At 44.1% G+C, this 15,657-nt stretch overlaps 1 protein-coding gene across 1 annotated transcript; it reads left to right on the forward strand.

Moving 5' to 3' along the window:
• Positions 1-2,652: 2,652 nt before the first annotated feature.
• LOC309714382 (zinc finger and BTB domain-containing protein 14-like) lies at positions 2,653-12,164 on the forward strand. The gene is given in 10 exon segments (XM_082546818.1): positions 2,653-4,205; positions 4,207-4,447; positions 9,125-9,295; positions 9,444-9,539; positions 9,614-9,751; positions 9,819-10,063; positions 10,139-10,224; positions 10,305-10,444; positions 10,529-10,624; positions 11,717-12,164. Coding segments are annotated over 10 exon segments (1,425 nt in total). The 5' UTR covers positions 2,653-4,134; the 3' UTR covers positions 11,858-12,164.
• The last annotated feature ends 3,493 nt before the right edge of the window (positions 12,165-15,657 follow it).

Consider the following 15,657-nt stretch of genomic DNA (forward strand, 5'->3'; position numbering starts at 1 on the left):
TTGCATGTTCTGCAAAAAATTGTGCTTTGTCGTGTATCTGACGGACAAACACCAAACCAGTTCCACATCACTGAAGTTGCACCATTTTTACAAACCAATTCTGGTTCATCTATTTCACTCAGCAATCGGCCATGTGCGTATGAAAACAAAGGCACTGCATGCGCGTTTTACTCATATTCTATCGCGATATTTCATTTTCCTATCTTTGCCTAACATTATACCGGTACAATATATGAACGGTACAATATGGCCCAGCCCTACTATATACTACACTATATATATATATATATATATATATATATATATATACATACACATATATATACACACATATATATATATATATATATATATACATACACACATATATATATATATATATATATATACACATATATGTGTGTGTGTGTGTGTGTGTGTGTGTGTGTGTGTGTAGAAGTCACTTATTGATAAATGTCTGAATAAGAAAGAAGAGCATGTGCAAAAAGGGTGTAGCTGTTGCAGTATACAGTGTGTTAAGAGGATGACTAAAGCTGGGCAGACACTGCGATTTTTTTTTTCAGTCGCGTTATTCAGCTTCTGCTCAAACTGTACGATTGACTCGCAGGGGTTAGAAGGTCGTAGGTCACAATGCAGGGTCTCACACTATACGGCCCGATGCTCTGATGCGCCCCGAGTGCTCACACTGTGCGTCCATAGCATGAAGGTTATAACAGAAATTCTGTCGCTCGCTCCCTCTGTCTTTCACTCACACAGACACACACCACCATCAACTTTGCTAAATTGCTAATGAAAAATCAGGCAGCTGTTATTGAGCAGCAATGTAAATCCAACTATTTTCATGGTTGTTGTGGTCGTGATAATTTTGTGAGGCCACATCGAAAAGGCTCGGATGAGCTTTCCAAAGTTCTACAAGTGCCTCCATCGCTTGTTTCCAGATCACACGCTGCACTGCTGCTCCGTCTTTTTCACCAACGTTTATGTGTTTGCGTGTGCGCAGTGTGAGCGGCTGCGGTGGCACTCACGACGGTCATGTGGATTTCAAACCGGGAGCTGGTCGTGAGGTGTTAATCGCTTGCCATCACCAGTGTGTGAATGGGTGGATGACTGGATATGTAAAGCGCTTTGGGGTCCTTAGGGACTAGTAAAGCGCTATATAAATACAGGCCATTTACCATTTACACGACACACGATGAAGGCCAAAATCGGGCCGATCAACAAAACGTTCGCACGACTCAAAAATCGGCTCAAAATGGGCCAAAAATCGCACAGTGTAAACCCAGCATTGTACAGGGATGGTGTACATCAGCTGTTCACACAGGTGGAACGACTGCGTCCTGACCCTCAGAGCTCTCTCATATATCCAAAGCACACTGAGCCTCAGCTCATGTGTCTGAACTGCCGGAAATATTGAGCCACTAATTTGCTCTGCTAAAAACATAGCTGGCTGCTTTTTCTTTGTAAGGAAGTGACTGTTAGGAGATTAGAATAAGTTACCTTACATAGCACAAGATGAAATCTCACATTTTTATATTTTCCTGCTGTGGAACTCCTTTCCTCCACCCTGTTTGGGATTTGCAGTAACAGTCCTCCATCATCACTGATCCCAGCTGACATGAAGCATGAGTCCTGAAGACTGTTAAGTCCTCTAAGCACACGCTGGTCAGTTCATGTAGATCACAGTGTTGAGTAGGGCTGGGGCATATTATACCGTTCACGGTAATACTGGTACAATGCTAGGCAACGATAAGAAAATGAAATACTGCGATAGAATATGGGTAAAACGCGCAAGCGCAGTGCCGAAAAAGCGCGGCGGTAACGGAGAATGAGAATGGGGAAAGCAGATTGAGTGAAACGGATGAACCAGAATTAGTTTGTAAAAATGGTGCAACTTAACTGGTTTGGTGTTTGTCCATCAGATACACAACAAAGCACTTTTTTTTGTAGAACATGCAAGTGGCCATCGTTATTGCCGTATTTGTTGGCCTAAGGTGCTCGTTAATCTGGGAGTAATCTGGGTCCTAAACGCCGTCCTTTAAGGTCCCGAAGTCAAACAAACATCACTGAGAGTTAAAAACTGTCTAAATTCTTCCATCTTTAATAAAATGACCAGTGTTGCTGCTTTACCAGGTATAACTATGATGTTTAACATCCAGGCATCCATGAAAACAGAATTCATTACATTTAACGGAGTTAGAAGTTAGCGGAAGTTAGCTCGCTAGTTTCGCTAGTTACCTAAGCATGATATAGCATGTTCTGACTGAGAGATTTCTGAAAAAAAAAATCAAACGTACAGCTCTGCTATCACTTCCAATATAAATGAAGACAATGACGTTTGTAGCGTTACTGAAGTTGGGCTAGCTGGTGTTTAATGCTGTGCTACGTGATCGCTAGCGACACAGCTATGTTAGCATAACATAAACAGTGAAGCTGGAGGACGAACACTAACACTTTTCCACTTATAAAAGTTAACGTTAAGGTTCCTGATAGTTAGAGACAAATGCAATCGCATGGCAGGATGCTGTAAACGGACCAAACTTCAGTCAGGAGAACAACTGAGATAATCCATCCACAATACGAGGTTAGTCATTAATATACTGCAACAACATGGGAATAGAGCTGCTGCCAGAGAATACAACATTAATGAATCAATGGTACAGAAGTGGAGGAAGCAAGAAGAATGAGTTCAATAAAGTTTGATTTATCTGACTGCTTTGTTTCGCTTGATGTGCCTTATAATCCTGTGCACCTTATGGTCCGAAAAATACATATTTGACTTTTTTATTTGGCACACTGCAGTTTAATGTTGCAAAGCACCTCTTTTTAACTTCAGTGGATATTATACATGGTTATCGTCAGTTATATCGTTATCGCAAATTTTCAAATATATATCGTGATATATATTTTTGGCCATATCGCCCTGCCCTAGTGTTGTGCTCATACAGCATTCTTCACACAGCGACGACTCAACGGGAAGTAGTTTTATTCTAGCTGTGTGATGTTCAGTTGTGAGTTTAACAGCTGCTGATAAAAACTATAAATATGTCAGCAGGTTACCGATGAAATAGAAAATGCAGTTATGACGAACACATGATATTACGTCGATGTTTTCATGAAAGATTAGGACTGTGGACAGCTATCTAAAGGATGCTCCGGCGTCTCCTCTGCTTAAGGACGCACTGAAGCTCCTTTCCTTAGTATGTGGGACAGCTCTGATTATGGCCGCCACACAGATACTTTCGGGTCACGTCTCTCAGTGAAGAACTTTCACTAGCAAAATGGACTCAGTGGGTTCAGTGAGCTGACAGGAAGTGACATCATTAACAGTTAGTGGTGGTTGATGTGACAGAAAGTTCAAAGATGAATCATCATTACGCTGATGGTGCGATCTCAAACATCGACTGTTTTTAAGAATCCAAACACTCTGAAGGGAAATCTTTAAAACCGCACCGTGAGTCGGAGGAGGCCTGTGAACATGTGACACATGGATCACATGACCTGACAATAAAAGCCTGCTCACACGTTTGCAGTGAAAGGCTTTTAATTTGAAATAATACAGGAAGTTTATGTATAAGGGTTGGAGCAGGTCAGGTCTGCTGATTGGAAGGTCGGCGGTCCGATCTCTGGCCGCTGCAGTCTGTGTACCCTTGTTTCTCCATTAGAGTGTGAATGAGTGTGATTGGGAGACAGAGGCGCGTTGTATATAGCGCTCAAAGAGAAGTGCTACATAAGAACCAGTCCATTTACCACAAACAGCATGATGCAGTAACAGGTGACCAGGTTGCTATGGTAACAGACACCATCCAGCTGTGTACTGCAACTCCATTTACGCTGTTGTAATGTCAGAGCTGATGTCATCTGTGTTCAGTATCATGTGACGTATCACGTGATCAGCTGTGACCTCATGCAAACAGCTACAGATGTTCTTCCTGGCTAGTGTCGTTAGCTAACCATCAACACCTGGTTGTTGCTGGAGCCGGGGCATCGCCTCGGTCATAGCTGAAGGGAGAAATGGTGTCCTGGACCTCTGACATAGAACGCTGATCATTCATGCCTGAGGCCTTAGGATGGGGAAGGTATAGATCAGAGACACGAGGAGAACCTCACATGATTGTAATGTAAAAACGGGTGTTGATGATGTCACACATTTTGATTGGTCAGGTGGTTTCAGTCCTGGGGGATAATACTAGCTGTAAGTATCATTACCCCCAGACCAGGGTGCTTTGAACCTGATCACGTGATCTGTACCTGTTCTCAGATGGCGGAAATGGTGAAGTACGTGGACGACGAACATAAGAGCATCTTCTTGAAGCTGCTGAACGAGCAGCGGCTGGAGGGCGAGCACTGCGACATTGCCGTGGTCGTCGAAGACGTCAAGTTCCGTGCTCACCGCTGCGTCCTCGCCGCCTGCTCCAACTACTTTAAAAAGCTCTTCAAAAAACACGAGGTACCTCAAAAATACATCTGTGTACTTAATGAGTACTTCGAACACAAAGTATTGTGCAGATTTTTTCAGTTTTATTAGTATAGTGCCAACAACAGTTGCCTCAGGCAATTTAGATAGTAAGGTAAAGAGTACAATAATACAACAAATACAGTTTACCTGGTGAAGACCGACTGTGCAAGGTGACACCAAGGTCCCCGCCAGCAACATCTTATTAACATTTAAATCTACAACACATTTAATTTCATCATTTCATTTTAGAGGATCATCATTTAGCCTGGAGAAATAGTTTGCTGCTTTATAAGAAAGCCCTCCGCGAAGCCAGAACATCTTACTATTCGTCACTGATTGAAGAAAATAAGAACAACCCCAGGTTTCTCTTCAGCACTGTAGCCAGGCTGACAAACAGTCAGAGCTCTGTTGAGCCAACCATCCCTTTAACGTTAACTAGTAATGACTTCATGAACTTCTTCACAAATAAAATTTATACATTAGAGAAAAAAAGACCAATAATCATCCCACAGATGTAATATTATCTACAGCTGCTCTTAGTACTAATGCTTAGTATTGATGTTAAGTTAGACTCTTTTTCTCCAGTTGATCTTTCTGAGTTAACTTCAATAATTACTTCCTCCAAGCCATCAACGTGTCTTTTAGACCCCATTCCTACAAAACTGCTCAAAGAAGTCCTGCCATTAATTAATTCTTCGATCTTAAATATGATCAACCTATCTCTAATGATCGGCTATGTACCACAGGCCTTCAAGCTGGCTGTAGTTAAACCTTTACTCAAAAAGCATCTCTAGACCCGGCAGTCGTAGCTAATTATAGGCCAATCTCCAACCTTCCTTTCATATCAAACATCCTTGAAAGAGTAGTTGTCAAACAGCTAACAGATCATCTGCAGAGGCTTATTTGAAGAGTTTCAGTCAGGTTTCAGAGCTCATCACAGCACAGAAACAGCTTTAGTGAAGGTTACAAATGATCTTCTTATGGCCTCTGACAGTGGACTCATCTCTGTGCTTGTCCTGCTAGACCTCAGTGCAGCGTTCGATACTGTCGACCATAATATCCTATTAGAGCGATTAGAACATGCTGTAGGTATTACAGGTACTGTGCTGCAGTGGTTTGTATCATATCTATCTAATAGACTCCAGTTTGTTCATGTAAATGGAGAGTCCTCTTCACAGCTTAACAGCTGTGTGCTGTGTCCCAGTTCAGGGTATAATGGTTACGCACACACAAACACACAGTAACACAGTATATATATATATATCCATCCATCCATCCATCTTCATCCGCTTTATCTGAGGCCGGGTCGCGGGGGCAGCAGCCTAAGCAAAGAGGCCCAGACCTCCCTCTCCCCAGCCACCTCCTCCAGCTTATCCGGGGGAATACCAAGGCGTTCCCAGGCCAGCCGAGAGATATAATCTCTCCAGCGTGTCCTGGGTCTGCCCCGGGGCCTCCTCCCGGTGGGACATGCCTGGAACACCTCACCCAGGAGGTGCCCAGGGGGCATCCTTGTCAGATGCCCGAACCACCTCAGCTGGCTCCTTTCGATGTGGAGCAGCAGCTGCTCTACTCTGAGCCCCTCCCGGATGGCCGAACTTCTCACCCTATCTCTAAGGGAGAGGCCAGCCACCCTTCGGAGGAAGCTCATTTCTGCCGCTTGTATCCGCGATCTCGTTCTTTCGGTAACTACCCACAGCTCATTGCCATAGGTGAGAGTAGGGACGTAGATCGACCGGTAAATTAATAATAATAATAATACATTTTATTTAAATAGCGCCTTTGAGAGCTTCGCTTTTACACTCAGCTCCCTCTTCACCACGACGGACCGGTGCAGCGTCTGCATTACTGCAGCCCCAATCCGTCTGTCGATCTCCGGCTCCCTTCTCCCATCACTCGCGAACAAGACCCCGAGATACTTCAACTCCTCCACTTGGGGCAGGAACTCATCCCCGACCCGGAGTGGGCACTCCACCCTTGTCCGGCTGGGAACCATGGCCTCAGATTTGGAGGTGCTGATCCTCATTCCTGCTGCTTCACACTCGGCTGCGAACCGTTCCAGTGCGAGCTGGAGGCCCTCACCCGATGAAGCCAACAGAACCACATCATCCGCAAAAATCAGAGATGAGATTCTGAGGCCACCAAAGCGAAAGCCCTCCGCCACTTGGCTGCGCCTAGAAATCCTGTCCATAAAAATTATGAACAGAACCGGAGACAAAGGGCAGCCCTGGCAGAGCCCATCACCCACCGGGAACGAGTCCGACTTATTGCCGGCAATGTGAACCAAGCTCTTGCAACGGTTGTATAGGGATCGAATGGCCCGTAGCAATGGGCCAGACACCCCATACTCCCGCAACACCTCCCTCAGGACACCCCGAGGGACACGGTCAAATGCCTTCTCCAAGTCCACAAAACACATGTAGACTGGTTGGGCAAACTCCCATGCATCCTCGAGCGGATAAAGAGCTGGTCCAGTGTTCCGCGACCAGGACGAAAACTGCATTGTTCCTCCTGTATCCGAGGTTCGACTAGCGGACGAACTCTCCTTTCCAGCACCCTGGCATAGACTTCCCCAGGGAGGCTGAGGAGTGTGATCCCCTGTAGTTGGAACACACCCTCCGGTCTCCCTTCTTAAAGATATATATATATCTCCTCCTATATATGATATGTGTATATATATGGTAAATGGCCTGTATTTATATAGCGCTTTACTAGTCCCTAAGGACCCCAAAGCGCTTTACATATCCAGTCATCCACCCATTCACACACACATTCACACACTGGTGATGGCAGCTACATTGTAGCCACAGCCACCCTGGGGCGCACTGACAGAGGCGAGGCTGCCGGACACTGGCGCCACCTCTGACCACGAGTAGGCAACAGGTGAAGTGTCTTGCCCAAGGACACAACGACCGAGACTGTCCAAGCCGGGGCTCGAACCGGCAACCTTCCGATTACAAGGCGAACTGCCAACTCTTGAGCCACGATCGCCCCCACATACAGGGAGTGCAGAATTATTAGGCAAATGAGTATTTTGTCCACATCATCCTCTTCATGCATGTTGTCTTACTCCAAGCTGTATAGGCTCGAAAGCCTACTACCAATTAAGCATATTAGGTGATGTGCAACTCTGTAATGAGAAGGGGTGTGGTCTAATGACATCAACACCCTATATCAGGTGTGCATAATTATTAGGCAACGTCCTTTCCTTTGGCAAAATGGGTCAAAAGAAGGACTTGACAGGCTCAGAAAAGTCAAAAATAGTGAGATATCTTGCAGAGGGATGCAGCAGTCTCAAAATTGCAAAGCTTCTGAAGCGTGATCATCGAACAATCAAGCGTTTCATTCAAAACAGTCAACAGGGTTGCAAGAAGCGTGTGGAAAAACCAAGGCGCAAAATAACTGCCCATGAACTGAGAAAAGTCAAGCGTGCAGCTGCCAAGATGCCACTTGCCACCAGTTTGGCCATATTTCAGAGCTGCAACATCACTGGAGTGCCCAAGAGCACAAGGTGTGCAATACTCAGAGACATGGCCAAGGTAAGAAAGGCTGAAAGACGACCACCACTGAACAAGACACACAAGCTGAAACGTCAAGACTGGGCCAAGAAATATCTCAAGACTGGTTTTTCTAAGGTTTTATGGACTGATGAAATGAGAGTGAGTCTTGATGGGCCCGTGGCTGGATTGGTAAAGGGCAGAGAGCTCCAGTCCGACTCAGACGCCAGCAAGGTGGAGGTGGAGTACTGGTTTGGGCTGGTATCATCAAAGATGAGCTTGTGGGTCCTTTTCGGGTTGAGGATGGAGTCAAGCTCAACTCCCAGTCCTACTGCCAGTTTCTGGAAGACACCTTCTTCAAGCAGTGGTACAGGAAGAAGTCTGCATCCTTCAAGAAAAACATGATTTTCATGCAGGACAATGCTCCATCACACGCGCCCAAGTACTCCACAGCGTGGCTGCAAGAAAGGGTATAAAAGAAGACAAACTAATGACATGGCCTCCTTGTTCACCTGATCTGAACCCCATTGAGAACCTGTGGTCCATCATCAAATGTGAGATTTACAAGGAGGGAAAACAGTACACCTCTCTGAACAGTGTCTGGGAGGCTGTGGTTGCTGCTGCACGCAATGTTGATGGTGAACAGATCAAAACACTGACAGAATCCATGGATGGCAGGCTTTTGAGTGTCCTTGCAAAGAAAGGTGGCTATATTGGTCGCTGATTTGTTTTTGTTTTGTTTTTGAATGTCAGAAATGTATATTTGTGAATGTGGAGATGTTACATTGGTGTCACTGGTAAAAATAAATAATTGAAATGGGTATATATTTGTTTTTTGTTAAGTTGCCTTATAATTATGCACAGTAATAGTCACCTGCACACACAGATATCCCCCTAAAATAGCTAAAACTAAAAACAAACTAAAAACTACTTCCAAAAACATTCAGCTTTGATATTAATGAGTTTTTTGGGTTCATTGAGAACATGGTTGTTGTTCAATAATAAAATTATTGCTCAAAAATACAACTTTCCTAATAATTCTGCACTCCCTGTATACACATACATCATACATGTATGTGTATATGTATGGTGACTGCAGTTCACTTCATGGCCTCCAGGGGTTCCCGAGTGTGTTCTGGTGAGATGTCTCACCTGTACGTGTGTGTCTTCTCAGGTGGACAACTCATCAGTGATTGAGATTGACTTCATCCGCTCTGACATCTTTGAGGAAGTCCTGAACTACATGTACACGGCAAAGATCTCTGTGAAGAAGAAGGACGTCAACCTGATGATGTCATCAGGCCAGATCCTCGGCATCCGCTTCCTTGACAAACTCTGCTCTCAGGTAACACACACGGGCGACACACAGACAGGTAATCCACATACAAGTGAAGCGTGTACACAGGTAATGCACATGCAGGTAGCATAAAATGCATGTAACACACAAGCTGGTGACACACACAGGTAACAGGTGTTGGTGGGTGTGTCCTCAGAAGCGAGATGTGTCGTCGGAGGACAAGGAGAAGTTTCCCTATGACATCGTAAAGATGGCGCTGCCGCCTGAGGCTCAGCTGGCCGCCGACTCGGAGGTACGGATTAACCCATTGTTTACCAGTTAACTGTCAGAGCCTGTACTTTGTAATCTGATTACTGTTGTGTGTAGGTGCTTGACGATGACACGTCCGCCACAGATGACCTTGTGGAGCCCTCGGCCAATCCGGAGCTGGAGAAGTCTCCCAGTACAGCGCTGCATGTGCAAGAGGCGATCCTAAAGGAACTGACCAATGAGGATGTGCACAAGGTACGCATACTTACACCTGAGTATTCCTGTATCCACGACGACTGTCACTGACACATCGTCCATCCAGGTAACCTGCTACAACCAGGATGTGGTGACGGAGATGGAGGCGGAGCCTAAAGAGCTTGGAGCGGAGCATCACGCCACACAGACGCTGACCTTCGCGGACAGCATAGGGGAAGTGAAGGACGAGCAGCCGCCAGGCTGGTCAACGGCGACTGCCGACATGAAGTTCGAATACCTGCTGTACGGACACCGCGAGCAGCTCGCCTGCCAGGTGTGTGGGAAGACTTTCTTGGATGAGAGCAGACTCAGGTAAGTACACACCTCAATGATGAAAATGGATCTTGAAGCCACAGGCGAAGGACACATCTGTCTGTCTCTGCTCAGGAAGCACGAGAAGCTTCACTCGGCCGAGCGTCCGTTCGCCTGTGACATTTGCACCAAAGCTTTCACTACCCACGCTCACCTGAAAGGTAACCACACCCACGTACGTTTACTTGCTTCTTACTTCTATGCTCCCTGAGGTCACCCTAACCCTCACCTGTCTGTTCAGAACACCTGAAGATCCATGCAGGTTTCAAACCCTACAGGTGTGACGTGTGTGGGAAATCGTTCATTCGCGCTCCGGACCTGAAGAAACACGAACGAGTTCACAGCAACGAGCGGCCCTTCGCCTGCCAGATGTGCGAAAAGGTGAACTCACCTGTCCTCTCACCTGTGCGCCCATCTTTCCTGTCACCATTGTAACCAGTCTGGCTCTCACCTGTGTGCCTGCAGGCTTTTAAACACAAGTCTCACCTGAAGGATCACGAGAGGAGACACAGAGGAGAGAAACCTTTCGTCTGTCCGTCCTGCACCAAGGCCTTCGCCAAGGTACTGCACTCAGTGTACTGAGTACTACATATGGTATATATAGACAGTACTACACACAGTATATAGACTAGAGATGGCACGATACCACTTTTAATGTCCGACACCGATATCATAAATTTGGATATCGGCCGATACCGATATGAATCCAATATAGTGTTTTTTAATCAATAAAACTCTTTTTTTAATATCTTGCTGCTTTTTGTATAAGTTCATACTCAAGTTTAAATAAACAACAACACTAAAGCTATTCTGTTATACCTGTATGTAAAAAATACACTGCACCCAAAATATTTCATAGTTCAGCAACACTGATCAATCTAATAAACTTAAACCTGCTCCATCCTCCTATTCTGGTATTTTAAAGAGTAAGCAACCAAACTAATAGGGCTCTAAAACATATATCGGTTGTTAAGCGTAACGCTGGAATGCTTTACAAACACTCAGAGATGAACTTACACACTTGTTTTACTTCTCTCTGGGATCACTTCCTCGGAGATGAAATGCTGGTTTGGTAGCGAGGCTACAAATACACACAGCCGCTCTATCAGGTGACCACACTGCTGCGACGTTATGAGCCGAGTTACGCCGTGTCGCAAGTTTTGTGAGGTGCTTTTTTGATATTTAATGGATCGGATTACATTTTTTATTTCTCTCCGATATCCGATCCAGTAATTCACGTCAGTATTGGACCGATACGTAATATCAGATCGGTCCATCTCTAGTACATATTATACCATATATACAGTACTGCAATCAGTATATACACAGTACTGTGTGGTCTTCCTAGTTAAAAATAACACAGCATCCTCTTTTGCATTGTGAGCTTCCTCGCCAAACATTATTATGCAACACCACAGACCAGTCTTCTTTTAGGTGCCCCACTGTTGCCATTCATCAGCTTTCTTAAATGCAGTGCCCCCTGCTGGTCAGCCTTATCATTACATCAACATCTGCATGTCAACACAAGTACTATAACAGAGTATATACAGTACTGCACTAAGTATGTGTAATATTATGCTGTAGTATTACACAGTGTCCGTAGTGCCGGTACGTTTGTGTTGTGGTGCGTTCACTGTCCTTCTGTCATTTCAGGCGTCAGATCTGAAGCGTCATGAGAACAACATGCACAGTGAGAGGAAGCAGCTGAATCCTTTGCAGAGTGACACTGAGACACTGCAGGCTGCTGCCATGGCTGCTGAGGAGCAACATCTGGACTCCATCAGCTGCTCCTAACATCTGGACAGCCCATTAACCTTTTGTTTTCTCACAAACTTTGAACTGACTTTGGCTGTGTTTGCTAGGAGCCTTTTTTCCTGCATCGAGTTGATGCACGTGAACCCAAGTGTAAGATAAACCGAGCGGTCATGTGATTCACATGTTGTCATGTGACCTCCCTCTGGCTACATGTGTGATTTGTAACCTGGCGTGTTTGTCTTTTCAGTTTGAAGCATAAATTTATAAACTGTGTAAATTATAAACACTTCTGCTCAGTTTCATGAGCAATGACAGAGAGAACAGTTTCAATAAAGATTCAACCTTATCGACATGTTCTCCTAAGGTTATTAGCCCAAAAAGGTTGTTCATCATTGGTCACATGACCAATTTAAGACAACACAACAACAAGATGCAGCGACCCAGAGTCTCCATTTCCACTTAGGTCGAAAGTGCAGACTTCAAACTATATACCAGTTTTTAAATTGTGTCGATGGGCCACAAAACCAGAGTTATGATTAAAAAATACACGCAATGGTTTTTCTGAACAAAAGAGCGGTGTTTACAGCGGGAAGAAACGGCGTTTTCTAAGGACAACGCTAGCAAACACTCTCCGTTTGCAATTGAAAAAAGAAAAAGAAAAAACACCCCTAATTTTTGTTAAAGTTTTCCATGTCAACCAATCAACTTGTTCTGTAAATAGATTTAAATGGTTATATAAAACACGCCTGAAGCCTTGGCTGCATTTTTTGGTGAATAGTACCATATAACTTTGTAGTTTGCAAATCTTGTACATACTTTTTTAGAAATATACAATTTATAATTGCATTTCAAGTTATGAAAATGATTCATTAAACATGTTTGAGGTTTTTACAGTAAAACATAACTTTTTTCTACTCGGATTTTACATTTTTTGTCTGAATTTAGATTAATTGTGCAAATACAGTATGTCAAAATGAAAAAATAACTCCAATTTCAGATATTTGAGGTTGTGCTGAAAATAATGATACCAAACAAGGCAAGATAAACCGTTTTTAAAGTTGAAATATAGAAGTAAAATCAAAAGTAGTCAAAAACGGCCGGTTAAACTCACAGCTGGACTGCTACTTCCTGTTGAACGGTTGCTGCATGAGCTCCACATTAAGGCTCAGTGAATAGTAATGCCTTTTGCGGTATTGCAGTCTTTAGAATTAGTTTTTCCCTTCAGTACAAATCTGCTGGGATAACTGATGATGGAGAAATGCTTTCAGCTGCTGCAGACATCAGTAAATCTGACCTTTGTAAAGAAGGAGACTGATCTTGTTTCTATGACCACCATAAAACAATGGGGTCAGAACACCTAGCGAAATCAGATGTGTGCTTTGTAGTCCATCAACTGGTTTCAACATGGCAGACATCCAGCGTGGCACTGGATGCCACAAAGGTAAGGGCTTTTCTCTTTTCCTAAGACCTTCTCCTACCCACTTTTCCTTGATCTCGATGATGCAGGATCAGGAGACCGGAGGAACTTTTGCAGCTTTGTCTCTTTGTCGAGGGCATGTCTGTCTTCCGTTAACATTGGCTGTATCCTGGTATGCTCAGTGTTTTGCTCATGCACATTCTGGACAAACCTCTGGTCTGACGGTAAACTGATGAGAGAGCGCTGCTGCTGGTCTGCTTTCATTGTTCTGAGATCAGCTAGCAAGAAAACAAATGTCAGTGAAAAATGAGTTTTGTCATGTGGCCGACGTGATGTAAAGATGGGGCACGAATAAGTTTTTAATAACGAGTTTCATACATTAACACGTAAATGTGTGATGTTGACCATCTCTGATCAAAGATGAACCGATGCTGGTGCAGCAGCACTTTCAGCATCTGTGAGAACGTCTGAATGTAACCGGCTGCCATGACAACACTCTAACTTCATGTGAATATTGACCATTAACCATGTCAAGACTGATCACACGTTTTAATTTTTGAATTAATATTTTAATATGCGTTTGTACGTAGATGTAGGCCTGTGGTTCTGTTTTTCGGGGTCCCAACAGGACTCCAAACATATGCTTTATACAGCATCATATTTGATGTATCACATCATGTACTGAAACTAGCTCAACCGCCCCTCCCTGAGCCTGACTCTGCCGGAGGGTTTTGCTCATAGGGCATATGATTGTTGCCACTATTGTTGTGATTTGGCGCTGTATAAATAAAACTGAAGCGAATTGAACTTAATTTTACAACAGAGACTCTAGAGGGACTGATCTACCATCAACAGGTGGGACTGATAGGGTTTGACCTTCAAGGCTACTCAGGTCTGCTTATTGTCTCAGTGTTAGTGAAGAAAACAGCTGGACCATTTGGAGGTAGGATGCTCACCCACACTGGTTCCATCTGAACTCTGGGCAGATGTCATGGGACCGGAGGTTAGGACTTTCAATCAGAGAGGCAGGACAGACTTCCTGTACAGGGGTCGTGGGCCGTGCAGATCGACGAGGGTATGCAGGGAACTTGAATAAATGTTCAGTTTCTATGCTGTACGTCAGAACAAGATCCAGACTGTGATGAAAGTGGTGGCTTTTACATTTTCAGAGAAAAGTCAGCTTTGAGACTAATCATTTAAGTATCTAGATCAGGGGTATACACAGTGGGCCGAAATTCAAAACTGGAACAAAGTCGCGGGCTAACGTTAATATTTATTGAAATATATTTATTCCTCCAGATATAAGAATGAATCTTTTCGTATGGACTCAAACACGTTTTGCTGAAAAACTGAATATGGAACAAGCAAAGCTTAATACTAAACAATATATACATTAGCTGTATAATATAATATTTGGTATGGCTTCGCGGGCCAAATGTAATTAGGCTGCGGGCCAGAGTTTGACACCTATGATCTAGATAATGAAATTGAGTAAGGTGATTGATGGATAACAACGAGTGTAGAGTAATGAGGTGGAATGGAAGATTACTACTGCTGCTCCTCCACAGGAGCAACAATGTGGCCTTGTGAGCTTCTCATTGTCTTTTATTTTGGTGCTTTGGAAGGAAACACAGTCTTTTCTCTCCCAAGAAGACCAGTGTTTCCACAGAAGGTTTCTGAATTATCCAAATTTCCGAATTAAGGACCACATCATTTTTTGGACACCACTCAGACAGACAGCGAATTATGGAGAGCATGTAGGTAAACATGTCACTCCTGGTGCGACTGGGACCAGAGAAAACAAATTAGTAACCCATTAATTCATTATTACCTTTCTAACGTCTGATTGAGAGAACTGATTTTATCTTTAATATATCTTTAAAAATGTGATTTATCCATGAATTTATGATCAGCATTTCATAAAAAACAAAAATCTTTCACTTCCATCTTTTTTAATTCAGGACATTAAACACATAAACTGTCATGTGTCCGCTTTAGTGACCAGGATATAAAGAGTCCTTTAAATAAGCTGTCCAAAACTTTCAGGTAAATGGCCTGCATTTGTATAGCGCTTTTATAGTCCCTAAGGACCCCAAAGCGCTTCACACTACATTCAGTCATCCACCCATTCACACACACATTCACACACTGGTGATGGCAGCTACATTGTAGCCACGGCTGCCCTGGGGCGCACTGACAGAGGCGAGGCTGCCGGACACAGGCGCCACCGGGCCCTCTGACCACCACCAGTAGGCAAACATGGGGTTAGTATCTTGCCCAAGGATATTTGGCATGCAGCCAGGAGGCAGCCTGGGATCGAACCACCGACCTTCTGATTAGTGGCTGACCTGCTCTGCCACTTGAGCAGGTCAGCCAAATGTTAATAAACAGAAGTTTACAAACAGCACAATAAACACTGCTT

The sequence above is a fragment of the Aulonocara stuartgranti genome (genome assembly GCF_965226115.1).
Source record: "Aulonocara stuartgranti genome assembly, chromosome: 9".
Taxonomy (NCBI): domain Eukaryota; kingdom Metazoa; phylum Chordata; class Actinopteri; order Cichliformes; family Cichlidae; genus Aulonocara; species Aulonocara stuartgranti.